The 21816-nt window shown below is 33.9% G+C and overlaps 3 protein-coding genes across 3 annotated transcripts; all 3 read left to right on the top strand.

Annotated features, from left to right (window-relative positions):
• Nucleotides 1-3427: 3427 nt before the first annotated feature.
• On the top strand, nucleotides 3428-5656 carry LOC133698458 (uncharacterized protein At2g27730, mitochondrial-like). Its single transcript, XM_062121379.1, has 4 exons — nucleotides 3428-3623; nucleotides 3725-3854; nucleotides 4667-4705; nucleotides 5181-5656. Exons 2-4 carry the CDS (start codon nucleotides 3744-3746, stop codon nucleotides 5391-5393), a joined length of 363 nt encoding a protein of 120 aa, XP_061977363.1. The 5' UTR covers nucleotides 3428-3623; nucleotides 3725-3743; the 3' UTR covers nucleotides 5394-5656.
• Nucleotides 5657-13232: 7576 nt separating this feature from the next.
• On the top strand, nucleotides 13233-18069 carry LOC133698275 (rho GTPase-activating protein 5-like). Its single transcript, XM_062121149.1, has 5 exons — nucleotides 13233-13849; nucleotides 15388-15508; nucleotides 15707-15826; nucleotides 16694-16924; nucleotides 17301-18069. Exons 1-5 carry the CDS (start codon nucleotides 13461-13463, stop codon nucleotides 17877-17879), a joined length of 1440 nt encoding a protein of 479 aa, XP_061977133.1. The 5' UTR covers nucleotides 13233-13460; the 3' UTR covers nucleotides 17880-18069.
• Nucleotides 18070-19215: 1146 nt separating this feature from the next.
• On the top strand, nucleotides 19216-20646 carry LOC133699650 (uncharacterized). Its single transcript, XM_062122992.1, has 2 exons — nucleotides 19216-19617; nucleotides 19735-20646. Exons 1-2 carry the CDS (start codon nucleotides 19479-19481, stop codon nucleotides 20343-20345), a joined length of 750 nt encoding a protein of 249 aa, XP_061978976.1. The 5' UTR covers nucleotides 19216-19478; the 3' UTR covers nucleotides 20346-20646.
• The last annotated feature ends 1170 nt before the right edge of the window (nucleotides 20647-21816 follow it).

A 21816-nucleotide genomic window follows, 5' to 3' on the forward strand; every position in this document is an offset into this window, starting at 1 on the left:
AAAAAGTCATTGACTTAATCATCAAAGAGTCTCTAAATTCACCAAAGAAAACTTTTTACAAGTATCAAGCAATCGCCTCCAACCACCTTGTCTAGGGAGAGTGAATCAAATTGTCAAAACTAAGAGATTAATTGATTATCTAAGACATAAGTCTTTCCCCTAAGCTACTTGGATTTTTTTGGGACATCATCATTGACGTCATCTATGAGAAACTGATCAAAAGCAGTCAATTTATTTATAATGACAATTCAAAATCATTACATAGCACATAATCATGACACACCCGAGCTAGAACACTTGATGAATCTACCTGTTACCATGAGCACTTCTGTTCATTCAGACTTTCAACAACTTATCAACCAAGTGGAACCCTTTACCCAGGTTGTGTTGGTCACTTAGTTGCAAAACCAGATTTTACCGCCTGAGCAAATCTTGGCACCCGCGACAGCCCCACCCTTGAAAATGATTGACCAAGGGTCTTTCTATTGCAATAACACCACTCTCTAAGGGATGGATCAGAAGGCTCCCTAGAGTTCAACAAATCACATTAGGATATATTATCCTTGATAGGAAGTAAGTTTATTTTTAAATTAAAATAATTGTCTCTCTAACATACACTTTTTATATATAGATCTTCAATAGGGGGCTTCTAGACTCTTGCACGCTCTCTTTAAAAAGGGTTCTCGCTAATGCGATTACACATTCTTCATGGAAAGGGTTCTCTATAGTGCAATTGCACAATCTCCTTGGAAAGGTTTCTTCCTAGTGCCATTGCACACTCTCTTTAAAAGGGTTCTCCTGAGTGTCATTGCACACTCTTCTTGGAAAAGGGTTTTCCCTAGTGCTATTGCATACTCTTCTTGAAAGGGGTTCTTCATAGTACAATTTCACAATCTTCTTGGAATGAGTTCTCTCTAGTATGATAGTTCCACCTTCTATGATAGCTTAAGATGGCCAACCTCAATAAAGCAACATGACCCCTGTCTTATAGTCAAATATATACCACTAAGGCTAATTGGAACCAAGAGAACCATCTTATCTCTCTTCATATAGGCTCTCGAACTTTATGTTATCTCTAGGGATGATCTCAAATCTCTCACTTTCAGGTTTGGTCTCTCTTTATAGTCGGGGCGCTTTCACGCCCATGTCATTACCAAAGAGGCCAAAGGCCTTCAACTCTAAAAAAAGACAATAACTCTCCAAAAAATTGAATGATTTGGTCTCCTTAATGCAATAACACCACCATTATTGGGTTTTATTTCGTCCCTTAGAAAATTTTCTAAGTATAGGCGTCAACATAGGTATGTCCCCTCCGCCCCTTGAAAATTTTTTAAGTATAGGCGTCGATAGGGATTCACTCCCCTTAGGCTCTTAAAATATTTTCTAAGTATAAACTCACTCTCTTTTGTTTTATCTTCACCTCTTAAGAAATTTTGTAAGTATGAGCATCGACATGGGTACGCCCCCTCCGCTCCTTGTAGATTTCATAAGTATAGGCATCGATATGGATTTGCTCATCTTAACTTCTTAGAATATTTTATAAGTATAGGCTCACTTTCTTTAGGTTCTCTTCCACCTTCTAGAAAATTTTTTAAGTATGGGCGTTGACATGGGTCTGTTCCTTTCGCCCTTTATAAATTTTTCAAGTATGGATGTTGATAAGGATTCGTTTCCTTCAACCTCTTAAATTTTTTTCTAAATATAGGCTCACTTTTCTTAGGTTCCCCTCAGTTATTTAGAAATTTTTTAAGCACGGGCTCTACCCTCTATGGGTTCCTTTTAATCTCTCAGAAAATTTTCTAAATATAGGCTTACCCTCATTAGGTTTCTCCACCTATTAGAAAACTTTTATAAATATAAATTTCTCTATGGTTCTACCTTACTCTCCTGAAAATTTTTCTAAATATGGGTTCCTTTATAGTTCATCTCTAACTTAGAATTTTTTTTTTCAAATATAGGGCATACCCCTACACATGGGCTCTATAGTATATTAACCGGGGTTTTCACCATGAATCTCATATAATTTTTTTTGACAAACTCGTCATACCAGGTACTTTTACAAGTCCTTATGTACAAATATCACAAAGACTTGGGATGATACTGATAAAACCAAATTTTAAAGGCCAAACCCCCTTATAAAACCCAACCTTCCCTAGGCTTAACCAAGGGCAAGACTCATCTTTTTTGCGCACAACTACATTTTATATCTTACTCTTTCTACACTCATTAGATGTATAAAAATCCTCCAATAACTCACCATATTTCTATTGATATTAATATTATGTAAGAAATAATATATAAAAGTTTTTTAAGAGCCCACCATATTCTCATCTACAGTAATACATATGTCAAGAATATTTTCCCTCGTTAATACATATATCAGAGATGTTTCCCTTTAACATTAATACATATGTTAATGATATTTTTCCACTTCAATACTATCAATGCAATATTATATTTTTACCCCTTATATCTATAAAAAAGAGTCATGGTCTATAAATAGTCGATGAATCATTTAAATAAAATGTTCAAAATCTTCATTTTCTATTGTATATTTATTTTCAAAGTATATTTCTATAATATTATTGTATTTTCTCTAAAAAAAATTACTGACTTAATCATCAAAAAGTTTCTAAATTCACCAAATGGACCTTTTACAGATATTAGGCACCCACCTTTAATCATTTTGGCTAAGAAGAATGGATCAAATTGTCAGAACCAAAAGATTAATCAATTGTTTAAGATATAAGCGTTGCCTTCAAATTACTTGAATTTTTTAGGACATTATCATCAAATATAACTTCAATGACTTGTCTATAAAAAGATTTTTTATTATATATGCTTGCATCCCCTTGAAAACAAAATCCATTTCAAGCATTTAACAACAATTTAATGTCCATGAAAGAAACAAAAATAATCAAATGACTGTAATAATAGATGAGATGATGTAAACGACAAGGGAGGAGAGAAAAAAAAAAAACTTTTCATATTATGATGACATACATTGAAGAGTTTATATGGAAAATCATTGCTATTAAAGTTTACATTTTGCTTTAAATAGGCCATACAAGCATGGATGCCTGTGCTATTAAGCTTATTCTATGGGTGACAAAAGCTATTAAGCTTATTCTAGGGGTAACTTTTATCATAGTTTTTTTTAGCAACAAGTTAAAAAGTGAGTAAATGAAAAAACATTACAGGTCGATGAAAGTTATCCATCAAATTTGAAAAATCATTATTAAAAAAAAATGTAGAATTTGTTTGAATCCACAAATAAATAAATAAAGGAGATTCAATCGAAAATATATGAAACTTCAGGGACTTATCAAAATAATATTTTTTTCTTGCATCTCTTGTTTTCTACTCTCATCTAGTCTAGACTCTAGATAGGAAAGAAGGATTAATACGGCCCAATAGCAAGTTTCACACACCCAGTCCCCCTCCTAAAATCATCATCATCATCTATCCGTAAAAATCAAAATCAACGGCCAGGATCTACACTCCTTCAATAACTCCACCTGACCCCCCATCCCTTGCTGCATCTCCAAGCAAAGCCAGCAAAACACACCGCTACCATTTCTCTCTCTCACCGCTTCTGCCTCTGGGCTGCATTTCTTAAATTAGTAAGCTAATTCCTCTCTTAATCCCTAATTTAATCACTATTAAATCCAAGATTTCGTCTCTCTATCATCTGTTAAAATTACTAATCAGCCCTTGATTACAGGTGTCACTCCCTGTCAACAATGGCGACACGGATTGGTTCTGCTGCCAGACGACTAGCATTTCGAAGATTCTCGAGCGGCGGAAAAGTTCTCAGCGAAGAGGAAAAGGCTGCAGAAAATGTTTACATCAAGGTAATAAACAATAAATCTCGAGATTTTCTTCTTTTTACATGGATTTTTTTCCAGAATTTTTTCATGAATAAAGCCATTTTTTAGCTAAAACGAAGAAAATCTATCGTCATCCTATTATTATTTATTTTCTTTTCTTTTCTTTCTGAGTTGGAATTTCTTTTTAGAATATTTTCCTGAATAAAGTCATTTTTCAGCGAAAACGAGGAAAACTAATTAATTAATATTATCGCTGCTGCTGCTGCTATTTAGTCCTAAAAAAGGTGTGCACTGTAGTAGCCAAATTGGACTTGTTGTAATTACTAAGGTGATTAGGGATTAATTGTGTTATGATCTCTTGAAATAGAAATGGTTTGGTGGTACAGTTTTATAGTAATCGGACATTATTTCAACTCATTCTTGTAGGCAGCAATCTTGCAGTTGAAAGTTGAAAGGGTTATTTTTAGCTATTTTCTGTCAAAAGCTGTGCGGCCTTTTTATTTAACCAAATGAGAGATGGGATTTGGGATGGCTTTGGCATGCTAGTAGCCTCATTCAAAGGGGAAAAATGAAGTCCCTTCATTTGTTGTGATCTGCCCACACACATTACTTGATTGTTGAAGTTTGGTATTAAAATGTGTTACACCCAAAGAGTTAAAGAACCCTGAAAAAATAATCGATATATGACTGAGTGGTGGCTTGGCAAAATTTATTTAATATTTGCATGCATCTACTTCATTATCTAGTTGCTGCACAGCATTTCAATGAAAGGAAGGCTGATTTAATTCGACTTCTTATGGTTTATGATACTGCAATGCATTGTTTGACTTTTGCAGAAAGCTGAGAAAGAAAAACTGGAGAAACTCGCACGCAAGGTATGGTTAGAGCACATTTTCTATCGAATCTTTGTTATTGGCATCTTATGTGCTTTTTTTTTAAAAAAAAACCTTGATCTGGCAATGTAGCTTTTTTTGTATGTCATGAATTACTTTGTGATTTTAGTCATTAAGTCTATAACTCTAGCTCCAAAAGTCCTTTGCAGTGAGAAGAGTTCATTGTGTGTCTTTTGTTCTTCTTTTTTCCTTCAAAGTAGAAGTAGAAATTTATTGAAGGTTTGTCAAGTTGAGCAATCAGATTTCAAACAAGCAAACTAACTGAGTACTCGATCAACTGTATATGTAATTCCTTCTTGATATATGCGCTGCCTAGGCTTGGGTAGTTTTACAGGGGCAAAAGTTACCCCTATCAGCTTTCTCAAGAAAGACACTGTATCTGCACTGTGTTCAGTTAGGTTTTCTTGGATGGAACTGTATTAATTCCATGAAGCTCAAACTTGTTTATTTTATTCAGGCGGAGACAACTGCCTCAGGCTCAGGCGGGGCATCAACTGATATCAAAGCAAGTACTGCTGCTTCCCCAACACCACCTGGAGCATCCACTGAAAAAGTATCAACTGATAAATACCGGAATTATGCAGTTGTAGCTGGTACAGTTACAGTTTTTGGTGCTCTGGGATGGTATCTCAAATCTGGTGGGAAGAAGCAAGAGGAAGTCCGGGATTGATGCCATTGTGTTTTGTGAAGAATGAAGGAGGCATCACTTTTTAACTGCTACTACTGCTTTTGGAGTCATAGTAGTAACTAGCAATATGCATGATTTTGCATACGATGTGCCTGGACTTTTCTTTTAATCATAAGAGCAACCGTGTATGGTTTGCCAATTCTTTTCTGCATTTGACAATGGCTTTAAAGATCAGCTTTGTTTAACCTTTCCTGAGACCACTTGTCAATAAACTTTCCTAGAAATGACAAGAATTATTTGAGGAATTCTTACTTGCAATGTTGTAATTTTATGGATTGCAATTGCATGGCATCTTCAAGGTTAGCAAGCCGGAGATGGGAATTTGCTTGGCACTTTTTTTGAAATAACAAGAAATGCATGGATTTTTGTACTGATTGCAATTTTCTAAAGTCCTGTCCTCCTCACGAAAAAATAATGTATTATGAAGTACAATCAAGTTACGGGATACATCACAGGTGCTTCATTTTGTAGATTTTTTTTGTTCCTGGAAATCAAAGCAGAGCAAGATCATTGATGATCTGCTGGATATCTGAACTTGCTAAGATCATTGATGATCTGCTGGATATCTGAACTTGCTATTTCAACGGCATCTTCTGCCTTGCCTTGAGAAACGGATTCTAAGGCTATATGATTGGTCTGTTCGGAACTTTGATTTTAATGTGTAGCTATCATTTTAGTTTACAGTTTTTTATCGCAAACATCACTAGCTAGCCTTTCTGTTTATAATTTTATCCTTCTACTGCCCCTCAAAGGATTGGGAATTCTTACTAATTTAGGGATTTGAAATTGGATCCCGTGAAATGCTTCCCTTCCTTCTTCTAAAAAGAAGAATAAAGCATGTGTAAAACCCTGTATAAACGTAAGAACGAAGATGAAAACTGAAAAAAAAAATGAATAAATGACAGAATAATAATAAATATTATGTAATGGAAAGGATAACCTTCATAGATAAATAGAAGTTAAAAAAAAAATTATGAATTTGAGTTCAAAATCCGTAATGAATAAAAAAAAGATCCTAATGAATTAGTATGGTAATAAAAAATAAACTATATGAAAGGATAGTACAAAAAAAAAGTAAAGAACGAAGGTGTAAATATCGCTAAAAAATTGATAATATTACCGGGAAACGACAACAAGTATATAATTGAAATAAATAGTAGAAAGGAAAAATAAATATATTTAGGATAAGAAAACGGTTTCAAGAATTTAGTAAAATAATTGATATGATTTATGCAATTATTGAATAAGAAAAATCAGATTTCTAAAGAAAAATAACAAATTAATCAGTTTTATGCTATCATGCATAATTTTCAATCTTGCCATTGAATTCTGTTCAAGTTTTATAGTCTCTTGACATTTTTTTTTATTTAAATTAAAATTTTAAATCAATCAAAATTTAAGAAAGACTCATGATTTAGACATAAACATTGTAGTTTAGGTGTAAAAAAGTTTCAAGGAGATACATATAAGGGTATTTTTATAATCAAACTGGAAAGTTATAGCCCTCTCCTTTTAAATGAAGCTGCCAGTAGCAGCCATGGGAGAAAGCTAGAGAGTTCGAGCTTGTTCATTCAAAAATTGATGAGAGATCCTCTAAAATTTTATGGGTTTTGCGTGATTTGTGTGGAAAAAGAAGTAAACATCCAAATCAAGCATGAACCAAGAAGGAAAAAAAAGAGAAATAAAAGAAAGAGAATTCAGATAGAGATAGAAGTGGATAATCTAGAGAAAATAGACCAAAAGCTTCTTTAAACTTCCTTTAAATATGATGGGCAAGTGTTTTTTTATGTGATTACTTTATTTTTATTGAGAAGTTATTGATGGGTATGGATTTATGTAAATAGAATTTAGGCTTATATAATAATTTTTAATGAGGAGGTGTTTTATGTTGAATTTATTGTTTAAACATATATTACATGCTATTTAAAGGTGAATCATGGAAGGAATTTTAGAAAAAATCTATAGGTGGTGTTGGATGTAGTTTAGGCGTGTATATCTTTGATCATCTAACTTATAGCTGAATCTAAAGCTTGAAAATAGTGAAATTTAGAATAAGTTTCTTTACAAAAGTTATTGATAAAGATGTTAGCTTTCAAATAAAACTAGTATTTATTAATTTTGAATTATATAACTCCAACTATAAGCTAAATACTAAGAAAAGGTCTAAACCGGCATAACTTCTGAGCAGATTTCGGATACTATTGTGATTGTTGATTTTGAGCTCAAAAATGATAGAACTGGGTATTTCTTTCTCATCAAAATTGTAATTTTATGTCTTAGCTTTCTATGAAGACAAATCACATTTAAAATCGAGTTATAAAGCTACAATTATTATTAAAATATTGAACAGAATTCTGATTTGGTTTAACCAAACCAACCAGGATTTATTATTTCTAATTCTTTACTTGAAATTGTGCTAAAAAGATAAAATAAATTAAATAAGTAAATTAATAAGCTTAGAAAGTAAGAGAAGAATTTGTTTAAGATATTCAATTTAATTGTGTATAATTGTTTATTCTTAGGGGCTAATTATCATATGTATAAATATGATAAATAAATTTTTTAAACAAAGAAATGAAATTAACCCATTAATGTATATCCATATAATTCGGCCAAAATGAAAAAGTGTAATATGCTTGCTAAGCTGATTGGTAGTACGTGATAATTTATACTTAAGCTCTATTTTGATGACTTTATATATGTAAGAGTATTTTATTTTTCGAGTATTTTCATTGACATTTTAAATCCATAAATTATCTTTTTTTATATAACCCGGGATGCTCAGATTAGCTTACGCGCACCACAACTAATCTTTGAGTCTACTAAACATCTTGCAAGCTCAGTGGACATGTACGACACCATGGGGTGACAGACACGAACAGAAAGGATCGAACTCGGGTGCAGAGGAAGGAAATAAGTTCATTTCCCTACTAGCCACGACCTCAAGTGCAATAAATTATCTGTTTTGATCTTTGTAAATCTAAATAAAGTAATAAAATTTCAGATTTATGGAATAAAAACTCTACATAAGTCATCTTCACTGAGGTTGATATATTAAATAAACTCTCCTTCTTTTTTATTTTTTTAAAAAACCTTCAATTCCACCTTTTCACCTCTTGCAAATTTTGGTTTCTGTAGCTTTAAAAAAAAGCCATGTAGTTGGATTTCCCAGCAAGAACTAGAAAGCACCAACCCCTATATATATATATATATATATAATTTTTGAAGAAGAAGATTTTGGCTTTCCCATTTGGAAATATCTCGATTTTTTTTTAATTTTTTTGCTTTATAGTTTATATAGATTTGAGAGGAAGGAGTATCCTTTGTAGTATCCCGTTTCTTTAAGTTTCCTCCGAAGCTTTTAGTTGTCAATTTTCAAACGGTTCCCAATTTCTTTCAATAAATTTGGTATTTCACTGTACTGTTTCAAGAATGCTGAAACAAAATAAAAAAACACTGTAAACTAATAAAAAAGTTTTAAGAGTATGGTAGCGGTTGTTTTTTAAAGTGTTTTTCGCTTAAAAATACATCAAAATAATATTTTTTATTTAAAAAAATTATTTTTTTACATCAGCACATCAAAACGATACAAAAACATAAAAAAATAAGTTTACACAAAAAAAATTTAAATTTTTTAAAAATACTATTTAAAACACAATTCCAAACAACTCTGGACTTGTTTATCTAATTTAGTGTTGACTCATATATATATATATTTGGAGGTGAAAACACCCATTGTTTTTGGCATTAAAGCAAAGCAACAGAAAAACAGTATGATTATCCACGAATTAAGATCTAATCATCATCATCATCACCATATATTATATTAGGAAGGATTTTTAGTTTGTCTCACGCGTAAGTAAAAAATGATGTAGGTGCCGAGCACGCCATGGTATTCTCGCCCATATGCTTTATTTTCTCACTTTTGTCTATATTATATTCAACAATTTATGATGACATGATTCTTGGTTGATAAAAAAAAATAAATGTTTTTTTCAAGGATCATGCTAATTACTACAAGGCATCTATATAGTAACATAGAGGGATTATTCATTATTGAACAATTGGATATTCTAAAATCAATTTGAAGCTCTTTTTTTTAAAAAAAAATATATTGTAGCAATGTGATACGTTATTTTTGTTCCGTTAGGGTATGGCAAAAATAAAATTATATTCAAATGATTGAATATTGTTTAATAAACATTTAACTTCAAATAATAATGACAACCAAACTCACTTATAATATATTATCAGTTATTAAATATTTTTTTAATAAGTCATAAATTGTTTTAGAATAATATTGGAAATTCCACACAAAAAACCTCATAGAATCTTGCCGAACAAAGGCTAATGGAATAGAGAACATGAGAATTATTAGCATTATATCTACTATTGGATTTAAAAAACCTTGGATTTCAAACAGATTTATAAAGAAAAAATTGTTTGGATAAAAAGCAAAATTAAAATAGATGCGAATCAAATAAAAAATATTAATTGTAACATGTATTTTGTTTTATCAAATTCTTAAATAATTGATGATTTTTATTGAATATAAGTACGGAAAAATGATTCACTTGCTTAAAATCTAATTAATAGAAATTAAAGCAAATGAATATATGATGTATCGTCATATTTTAAAAAATATTTTTTGAACCTAAGTTCTTGATACAATTGACACTTTTGCCTAACCAAACTTCTAATGAAGGTTGTCAATTTCATTTCAATTGATATTTTATTTTTTTAATTGAAATAGTATGTTTTGGTTTTGGAGCGTTTCGGCATGCCGTTTCAGAGTTGTAATATATATATATATATTCAACAAATATAATTTCAGTTCAAATCCAAAGATAAACTAACTTGAAATTATGTAATTCAAATTTCAAATACAAGTAAAAAAGTGGGAGTTGAATCAATATGATTTGATCAACTTAACGAGTCCAAAGACAACTTGGATGAGTGATAAAAATATTGCTGGACTAAAAGAAATTTAATACAACATTTTTTTTATGAGACGACAATATATTGGGCCAATATAGGTCAACTTAGGTTAACTTTTCAAATTCATGACCCAGGTCATGAGACCATGATAACTCAAAATAAAACAAATCAAAACAAATTATGAAACTCAATTACCAATAAATCCATTATTTAATAATGAATTTGAGAAAAATTCAATTTAAAAAAAGACACAATAAAATGATAGTTCTGAACAAAATTACGAATTTGAACAAAATTACAAAACTACCATCAGTAGTCTTGTAAGGACTTTCTAAACTCTGATTACTCTAAAATTTTAACCTGAGATATAACAACATGTAATGAGACTTCTCATAAACTTTTAGCCCGATATAAATGTTGAATTGAGAGGTATAATTGGTACCGTAAATCTGAACAATATTTTTTAAAAAAAAAGCAAAAAAAACATTATTTAGCGAGAAAAGAATGACCGGAATGGAACTGGAACGGTCCGGCCAGAATTTAGGTAGAATTATTTTTTGTTCTCATTATTTTATTTTAAGTGATTAAATATTTATATTAAATATTCTATATATGTTAGATAAAAAAATTTTAAAATAAAATATTAAAAAATTAAAAAATTATTTTCCAGCTTATTTTCCATGACATAACCAAACACTGGAAAGTTTTCTCCAATTTATTTTTCATAACACTACCAAACATCAGAAAATAATTCATTTTTCAGAAATCTACTTTCCAAAAAAATCACTTTCCAAAAAGAAATAACTTTCCAGCAAACAAACAGAGCCTAAGTGTGTGTTTAGTAATGTAGTACATAATATTTTTGCAAAAATATTTTTTAATTAAAAATACATCAAAATATTTTTTTAATTTTCAACTTCAACACATCAATATTATTAAAACACACACAAAAAATTATTAATTTAATATCTTTTTATATAAAAAACACCAACGGCATGAACAAACACTCCCTAAGCTCACCCGTAAACCCAATGTTGATAGTTGAACAATGCTTCTTGACAATTACTATGTAGAGCAAGGTTGCTAAAATCGCGATTTTGACACGGCACGGAAACTACAATACAAACTCGGATCGTAAAAACGGATCGTAAAATCGTAAGGAATTTTAAAATACATTAACAAAAAAATCATGCTTCAAATAAAAATTCATACATAGTTCAAACACCTTAAAAATTCATACATGGTTCAATAATTTTCAGTCCAATTTTCACCCCATTAATTCAATCCAATTAATTCAGTCCTATAATACTGAAATGACATTAAATTCAGTCCAATTCAACACTTTTCAGTCCAATTTTCACCCCATTAATTTAATTCAATTCAATCCAATCCAATTAATTCAGTCCTATAATACTAAAATGACATTCAATTTAGTCCAATTCAACAGTGTTCAGTCCAATTTTCACCCGATTTATACTATTAATTCAGTCAAGATGTATACGGTGGCAGTGTGGCATTCAATTCAACAATTTTCTCACCCGATCTATTCAATCCATCCAATTTTCTATTCAGTCCATCCATTCCATTCAATTCAATTCAACATTATACATATACAATTTACAGGACCGGGCAAAATCAAAATCTATTACATGGGTAATAGACTAACAGTTAACAGGACAAAATAAAAATCTATTACATGGGCAAATTCAACTACTGCAGTGATGATGATGAAGGCAAAATGAACTTACGGTGAAGAGCCGTTGATGATGATGGCCGAATGGCTGCTGCTATTGAAGATGGGAAAGAGAAGGCGTTAAGATTGGATCGGCTGCAGAAGATTGTTGCAGGCGTGCCGCTGTTAATGAAGATTGAAGAGGAAGCCCGAAGTCGTGAGATATTGAGGAGATCGTCATCGCTGTTAAAATCATCGCCATGAAGACTGGATCGTGAGCACTAAGGAAAGAGAAGGCGTGAAGACTGGATACTGGATCGTGACCGCTTTTGTGGAGAATGGAGATCGTCACCGCCGCTTGTGTGGTTGCCGACTTGCCGGTGCCCAGTTGGTTAATTAGATAAGGGGATTAGGGATTAGCCGATTAGGGATTTGTTCGGTTGGAAAATAGAAAAAGTATTTTGTGAATTGTGATTTGTGAAGACTGAACTGAAGAGAAGACAATCGCGTGACTGTGCATTTCCACAACCAATAGGCGCCTGACAGCTGGACTAGGAGGGGTTAATTTTGTTTCAGCGCATCATTTTGGCACAATCGCAAAATCGGTCCTGAAATCGCGATTTTGCGTGATTTCATCTAATTTTTGCGATTTCACCCTGATTCAACCCGATTTCACCTATTTTTGATTTTTTCAAGTGATTCAACACGTAAAGCATGTTTTAACTCGTAAAATTATATGATTTTACGAGTTAAAACATGATTTTAACAATCTTGTAGAGTTTTAACTCTTAAGAAATAACAAAGGAAGTAAAAGCCGGACAGTAAATTTTCATATTTTTTTTTTTACCATGGAAACATACCATTGGTTGTGTGCCAGCCCCCACCTTGCCCCCCGCGGGAAACCAATAAAGCCGCTCCAATTCCCATGGAGGAAGCTCACCTCTATCCTCTCCATGTTAAAGAATGTGAATTTGGTTGTCAAAGACAAGAAGAGGCCACTTGACCACAAGAACTTATTAACCCAACATAATCAAAGTATCAAATCCTTCTACTTCAAGTTCAAGATACTAATTAATCACCCTTTAATCACCTTTTTATTTTCTTAATACACTCAATTTATTTCCCACCAAATCCTCTCCCTCTCTATTTTGCTTCTTCAACTCTTAATATATATATATATATATATATATATATAAAGAGACTTTCTTTGAGTGAGAGTTAATGATTCTCACGTCCCACAAAGAAAGAAAGAAAGTCCATTCCTTCAATCCAACTCCACAAATCTCTTTCTGTGAAAACTTCTTTCAACAACAAATCTTATTTTGTTTAGAGAAAGACTTGAAAAATCAAGAAAACCACTCTCTTTTATTGTTATTATTATTATTATTTTAAGAAAAAAAAAGAAAAAGAAAAAAGATTGGACCTTTTCATTGCCAGCCATGACTGAAGTCCTTCATTCTCCTTCACATTTCCCTTCTTCCCCTCCAACAACCTCGTCTCTGTCTTCTTCTTCCTCTTCTGTGACCTGTATACCCCCACAATCTCCTTCAACACAAGATGTCATTGATGATGATGATGAGGAGTTGGTGAAACAAAAAGAAAGGAATCAAAGGGATCAGCTTTCTTTATTGGCTCTTCTTGTGGCTCTGCTTAGGAAGTCTTTAGTAGCTTGTAAGAGTGACCGAAGGGAATTTTGTTCTAGTATGGAGATTGGTTGTCCAACCAATGTGCGCCATGTGGCTCATGTTACCTTTGATAGGTTTAATGGGTTCTTGGGTTTGCCTGTGGAGTTTGAGCCTGAAGTCCCCAGGAGGCCTCCCAGTGCTAGGTAGGTACATTGTGTTTTTTGATCGAAAGGAAACCGTGGGTTTTCTCTATTTTTATCTTTCTGGTGTTTTATATGGTCATTTCAATTCTTGGCACTGTTAAGTTTCTTTGTTTTGTTAGTGAGTTATTGTTTCTTTGATCTTTTCTTTGGTTTCTGCAATGCAAGTCTCATAAATGAGATTTTTCAGTGGTTAATTGGTGAAAGTTTCTGTTTTTCATTGGTCGATTTGATTTTCTTTTTCTGAGGTTGGGTTTTGGCTGTTCAGTTTAACTTCTTAATTTTTGTGCATGATTGTTTGTGTTAAAGTTGAGTTTTTTCCTCTCTTTGCACGCTGTAATGTTTTCCCTGTTCTTGAAATTTAGTGTTGCTGTATCCGAGTGATGGATTTATTTTTGAGGTTCTATTGCCCCATCCAGTCTTGAAATTGTGGATTTTATTATAATTGATTTCTGGTTCTTCATTCCTTTTTTGTCCATTGGAGTTTGATGTTTTTCTGAAGTTCCATTTTATGGGGAAAAAAGGGGGGGAAATCAACTGTAAAGTTCTGCTGCAGAAATAATTTCTGGAACCAATAATTGAATTAAAGAGATGCAACTGAAAAGTTTAGCAATAAGAGAAATTGGCCTATGCAATTTTGTTCTTATCCCATCTTTTATGTTGTTTGTTATCCGGAATCATGGATCTGAGCACATAAGCAAGCATCAACTTTATCACAAATTGAGAGCATTATCCAAGAGTTATATTGTAAAATATTCGAGCTTTTTATTTCATTTTTGTCAACTCCTCAAATTTGGAGAGACGTGGCAGACCACTCCTCTTTTCTGTCTTATTGATGCATTGTATTCTTGGAATGAGGTGTGGTTGCTGGCCTGCCATTTGAATCCACAAAACATGGACTTTTCCATAAAAAGTCCGCTACTTTTGAGTTTCAACCTTGTTATGCATGGATTGATGCATAGAAATAGCTTCGTGGACCATTGTACAAATGCTTGATTTCTGGAGCCAAGTTTCATTTGTTTATGGGAGTATATGGTTAAACTTTGATACCAGTACAACATTCTCTATTTCTTATGGGAAGTCTTGTCTCCCCCTTGATTATAGACTTAAATTCCTTTTTGTTTCATGTTAGTAATATAACTAAAAAGACCAAGATTATTCACAACTCAACTAAATACAGATGAGCTGATGCCCTCTCCCCTTGGAGCACTTGCACTGGTTCCTTGATTATGGTTTAAGTTGTGTGTGTGTATTCACAAGCACCCCACTTGATCAGTTGTGAGCTAGATGCTTTCTAGGATTTAACATGTTGGTTGTTCTGTTTCAACTTTCACTGCTAGTCTAAAGAAACACCAATGGCACCTTCAAGTAACTTTTCCAACAACAAGTCACTTGATAATCCTTTTATCCCTGGAATCTGTGTTTGTTAAGTTGTTCCTGTTTTTTCTAGCTTTACATCATGCCAATTAAAAGCAGTGAACTATTTCATATGATTGCTGCCTTGCTCTTTGCCTATTGATTTGAATTTTATCATTATGCAGCACAACTGTTTTCGGAGTTTCCACTGAATCTATGCAGTTGTCGTATGACTCAAGAGGGAACAGTGTGCCAACAATTCTCTTGCTAATGCAAAGACGCTTGTATGCTCAAGGAGGCTTGCAGGTACGTCACCTTGTCATTTTTCTATATTAGCATTGTTATGCTGACTCCAAAGATAGGGCCGTTGGGGATAAAATGGAAAACTTCTTGGTAAAATTGTCTGATTTAGGTAAATTGGGGCTCGTTTTACATGTAATTTATTGGATTTCATTTTATTTTGAATATGGTGCTCATAATCAAATCATTAATTATTGCATTCAGGCTGAAGGGGTTTTCAGAATTGCTGCAGAAAACAGTCAGGAGGAGTATGTTAGGGAGCAACTGAATGGCGGGGTGGTGCCAGAAGGGGTTGATGTACATTGTCTGGCAGGACTTATCAAGGCATAGCAACACAAATTACTCTTGGATAATTTACAAATTATGCATCTGCTTATGAATTATAACACATTTAATAGTGAAGGAGTTGCATATTCATTGAAGACTAATTGAACTGGTTAATGCTACATTGAAGATAGTGTAACAAAAAAAGGAAGAAATACTGATATGTAGATCACACATATAAAATCCTAGTGAGCTATTTCTTTGTTACAATTAAGTGGATAAAATAAATTGTAAGCAACAATCAATTTTTTTTTATTGGTGGAGTGCAAAAGTAGAAGACATTGTTTAAGACACTACAAAATCAAATTAACCTTTATCCTAGAAGTTCATGAACCCGTAAATTTGTGAAAACCTGTTTATCAGAATGATCATGTGTCCATTGCTGGATACTACTCTTACAAGTATGATATTGTAAAAAAGCAACTGTACTTTGGGGCTGTAATCTATATAGAAAGCTGTTATTATTATACAAATTCAGTTTTATTTCCTGAAAGCCATCTCAGTAAAGCTGGATCTATGACACTATATTATTAAGCTTTTCTGTGAAGATTGTTTACAACCATAGATCCTGCAGTTTTTTCTTGCCACCATTACCATCCCATTCTCTAGCTTCAATTCCACATCATTGCTGTCACCAAATGCTGCACTGTGACCGCCCCTTTTCACTACCATCATTCCATCTGCAATCCATTTGTATTAATTATATCATCTTTATTCATGGTTTTAGTATATTCTGTCTTCTACGTTTAGGGTGTGGTGCTGTCAGTAGAAAGTGTTGCTGTTTTTTGTCTCAGGATTTACTTCTTTTGTTTATTTTGCATTCAATACATAGCTCTATTTTGACTTGAAGTACAACTGTTTGTCTAGGCTTGGTTTAGAGAGCTTCCAACAGGGGTTCTGGATTCTTTATCACCTGAACAAGTAATAGAATGTCGAACAGAAGATGATTGTGCTTATCTTGCAAGGAATCTACCTCCAACAGAAGCTGCTCTATTAGATTGGGCGATCAATCTGATGGCTGATGTTGTCCAACAAGAACACCTGAACAAGATGAATGCACACAATGTAGCCACAGTTTTTGCGCCAAATATGACTCGAGTAAGTGTCTATTATTGTTTGGACATTCCTGAACTTCAATGATTTTTCTTGTTTACCTATGATCTGATTTGTACATGCTATTTGTTGTATTCAAAGGATCCACCTTGCTTTTCTTTAGGCTTTAGAGAAGCTAATCTAAAGTACTCCCACTTTCCTTTTCACCTTTTTTCTTTGATTATGTCTCTAGATACTGCTAGTACTCTCACCATGTCAGAGCAAATGGATCAGCCAGAGACATGGTTAATTAGTAATGGTTTTCCTATTGCAGTATAAAATAAGTGATTGAATAAGTGAAATTGCCACAAAAAGCTGCAGATCTGGGCAGTTGTTGGTGTGCTGAATGCTGATGGTTGTCTTTGTCTTAATTTTATTGCAGATGGCCGATCCTTTGACTGCATTGATGTATGCAGTCCAAGTAATGAACTTTCTCAAGACACTTATCCTAAGGACACTGCGAGAGAGAGAAGATTCTTTGGTGGAGCCTACTCCTTCACGCTTAGAGCCATTTGACAAGAACGGTCATGAGAGCCCTTCACTGTCCTGTGCCAAAGATAGCGAAGATGAAAATGAAACAACTGAGCAAGCCTTTGTGGCTGAAGAACCTGTTGTAGAAAGTTCGTATCACTCCAGTCAATACAATGCCATAACTGATGAAGCAGGCCTCAGTTATGCAACTTCAGTTGATAAGCTAATTGCCAAAGGAGATCGTTCCTGCGAGACTGCTTCCGAGGCTAACTTAGTCAATGACGCATATAATCATAGAGTTAATGCTGGCAATCAAGCAGGTATCGGAAAGAACAGCATTGGCCAATCAAGTAATTCAAGTCTCAGAAAGAGTCCTGGAAAATTTAGCAGGCAGTCACCTGTACTTCATTTAACACCACCTTCTGACAAGACTCGAGGAATTGGTAGCTGTATAGACTCAAGGTCAGAGCGTATTGAAGCTTGGCGATGAAGGATGTCCAAAAGTAGTTTGGTCCCAACTGATTCTTCGAAAGGAAGCTATGTATGTTTGATTTCAAAACAGTGAGTATGTTTGTGAATTGTTCACCTATGGTTTCTGTGTGCTGGGTGGTTTTCCAATTTGATAAATGACAACAGTGTGAAACTAACATCTTCTTAAAATTTCAGCTGCATTTCTTTAACGCTAGAGTAACATGGATGTTTAATGATGTAATATCTGATGTTAGCTTGTTAATCTTGTACAATTATCATCTTGGTTTTTCCCCTTCGCCTTTTTCTCTCTTCAGAGTGGAACATCTGCTTTCTTTTAAATGTGAAAGCTACACCATTATCCAACGTTGTCTTTAATACCATCTTTTAGTCGTTGAAAACTTCAATTTTGTCCACATTTATGTTGGATTTAGTCCTTGTGGCGGTAGATGTAGCATCTACTCGAATTAGAATCTGAATACACAGTTTAGAGGTGGCACTGCTTACCACAGCCAGTGAACCAGTAAAATGTTGTGGCAGGAGAACACACACGAATATGGGCACTCTATGGTTAGAACAGGACCCGCTTGCCTATTGATTGGCCCTTTCATGCCCTGCCATTATATATCAAGATGGACTATCTCAAGATGAAGATAGGCTATTCGAAAGTGAAGGGTAGCAGCCAATCATTTCCGGGAACAGGATTGAACATGTTCAGAGAACCAAGGAGAATATTCCAAGAGCTGCTGATACTTTTTGTGCCCTCTATGATGAAAATCACAAAAGCAAGATAGATGTTAAGGTCGTGATGAGAAAAAGATACATTATGCTGAGATAATGGACTTGTTAAGATGGGCGGTGATTGAAGATATAAACTGATCTTTCAAATCATCATCAGGATAGTCTCTCCAGCAATACAGCAAAATATCACTATCAAATACTAAATTATGATTGAAATTTGCATTAACATGGCCTTTTAAAACCAACACTAAAATATTATGGTCCCTGTTGGGTTTTAATTTCAAAGCTTGTGGTCTTTTTTTGACTCAGATACAGATCATAAATTAAACATGGCAATTCAGGCTAAATTAAATCTAGAATGACGTAAGATATTGTTTTAAACCATGTATTACTTGAGGTGTGATCAGTCAATTGAGATATAGATTGATCCATTAAATTGATGCAGTTCTATTAGGTTAATCTCCACTCACTTCGACTTGAAATCCAGCTTGTTGGGAATTTATAAAAGGATTTTTATAATATTTTTTATAAATAAATTCAAAAATAAAATTTAATGTATAAAACTTATCGGGAAGTGAATTCTCTACGTTAAGAATATACAAGAAAAGTTACTGCACATGTACATTTATTTATGGCCACCAAATTTCGACCTAGCTTCAAAACCACCCGTTCTTGCTCCTCTTCAATGGAAGAGACGCCCTAGGCCCTAGCCAAAGCAACAAGAAGCATCATCTCTTGATTTTTTTCAACCTCCACGCCAATCTCGTGCTTCTTTATCTCCCTGTTTCTCTCTACCTCCCACCGAGAACCCTAAAAACAAGAAAAGAAAAGGCTTATATTCCTTTATACTAGAGTAGATAGAGTGAGCCAAAACCTAGCTATGGCTGCCTGTGGAAGTCTCCAACACATCTTTGAAAAACCATTACCAGAAAACCCTACACTGCTTGAATCCCTCTCATCACGGAACCAAATCAAGCCTGTAAAACCGATGGAGCAATCCTCCTTCACTGAAATATTCGGTGAGCTTCATTTCAAAGAGAATTCGCAGTCATCATCATCTTCTGCTTCTTCTTCCTTATTGTCAACTTCATCTTCCTTTACTCTATCACCCTTCTCCTCTCCTTCATCCTTCCTAGATTTGAACCCGGAAGCCGGAGCAAGTAGACTCAACAAGAATGACAGCTTGGAGGGCAAAAAGAGCAAATCAATATTGGACTGTGTCTCGAGAATCACCCCGAAGAATCATCAGTACACAGGTTGTCACCAGAATGGTCATAACTTTTCTAGAATGAATTATGAGAGCTTGCAACTATGCACCGAGGGGCTTGGTTTTGAAAGTTCTGATGATGTTGAATACTCGAAGAATGATATAAATGAAGACTGGCGATACCAGGAGGAGAAAGTAAGAATCACAAGGCATGCAGCATCAGATGATCTCAGCAGACCAAGATCAGGTAGACGGACATTTCCTCCGCCGATTTCCTGTATTGGAAGGGGTGGAAAGCCTCGGGCTATCTTCAAGTCTTATAGGCATGACGGTAGGTTCGTTCTTAAAGAAGTGAGGCTGCCCACCTTCAAGTTTTTGCATGCATGTAGAGAGGACGGGAGATTGACGCTGCAGTTTGTTCATCCGAATGATGAAACCATTGATGAAGCAGAAGATGAGGTGGAAGTTGAAGAGGACTATGAACATGATGCGCGAGAAGAATCTGATGACGAAAAAGGCAACGATGATGATGATGGATGAAAAAAATAAAAGTTGAAAGAAGCAGACATGAAGCCAAGGACAGTTTAGGTAGGAACACTTTTGCTTGCCAGTAAAAATAAAAAATTCAGCTTCTGCTTTTGTGGTCCAGCTACAAACCAGTAGAGAAAAGAGGAGACAATAACTTGAGAATCTATACTAAAATTCCCTTTTCTGCTCCCTTTCAGATCATTTCAAGGATGGAAATCCCCCTCCTTTTCACTGTTGTGAGTATTTTGTTGTACATCATCAACCATCATCGCAATATTGTTTAATATTATATAATAAAAATTACTTTTTAAAATATTTTTTATTTAGAACTATATTAAAATAATATTTTTTTTATTTTTTTAAAATTTATTTTTATCACCAACATATTAAAACAATAAAAAAATAAAAAAAACAATCACACCACAGTAACAAACAAGCTCTGCCTCCAAAAACTTTAAGAATTGCCATAAGCTCAGTTTCATTCAATCGATCTCCGAATACTAATAGTCTCTACTGCCTCCACCAAGTAAGGAAGTGCTCTATAGAACATGCCATACCATCACTATCACTAAAATGAGTGGAAATAAAAAGTAAAGGCATATGAAATGCCTAAGAATCAACTAGAAAAGAACGTTTTGAGTAAAAGTTCACACCTTTAGAAAGCAAGAAAACACTATGTGCTCGTAGCCTAATTAATGCCTTTGCTTTGGGTGCGTCTGAAAATGCATTTTTACTGGAAAAAACATCAAATTTTATCATGAATATGTCAAAAAATAGCGAAACACCAAATTGATGCCTTTTCAGCCCAAGGGCCCTTTTGTAGAGAACAAGAACAGCATTGTCAAACGCGAACTAAAAATAAACCAAACCCCACTAGCAGCATATTCTTGGGTAGGTCTTTATTTGCTAACAGAAACCTGCTTATATATATAATGGCTCCAAAATCAAATAACACCTGGCTAATAAAAACTCATTGAGCCATCCTGGATTCCAGGGTCAGACTGTCAAGACAACAAAATCAAGTACAAAGTTGAACAAGACACAAGTGTTAAAAGCCGATGATTCATGGAGGAGGAAACAAAAAAACAAAGTTAAAGCAGATAAAGAGTGAGTTGGGAACTCCAAAGTAGTTGTTATATGCTTGTATTACGGTTCACTTAAAGATAGCTTGCACTCTGGGGTGAATTATGAACTGGTTACACTGGTTCAGCATACTCAGACAGTCAAATAAGAATATGGCAGGGCCAGTATGAAGAAGTAATCAATATTGACTTTCACCTCAAGAACTCTGGTCACCTTCTTCAGTAGTTGGAATGACAGATATATACAAGTCATCTCTTTTCATTGATGGAGGCAATGGGCTAGATAGAAATGAAGGTTCAAGAATGTGATGACTCGTGTAACCCAAACTACACCTTTAATTAGAAAACTGTGATAATAAACACCTCTTTAGTTTCCAATTTTTCGGCCTCATGTAACTACG

This window comes from Populus nigra, chromosome 7, assembly GCF_951802175.1.
Source record: "Populus nigra chromosome 7, ddPopNigr1.1, whole genome shotgun sequence".
Taxonomy (NCBI): domain Eukaryota; kingdom Viridiplantae; phylum Streptophyta; class Magnoliopsida; order Malpighiales; family Salicaceae; genus Populus; species Populus nigra.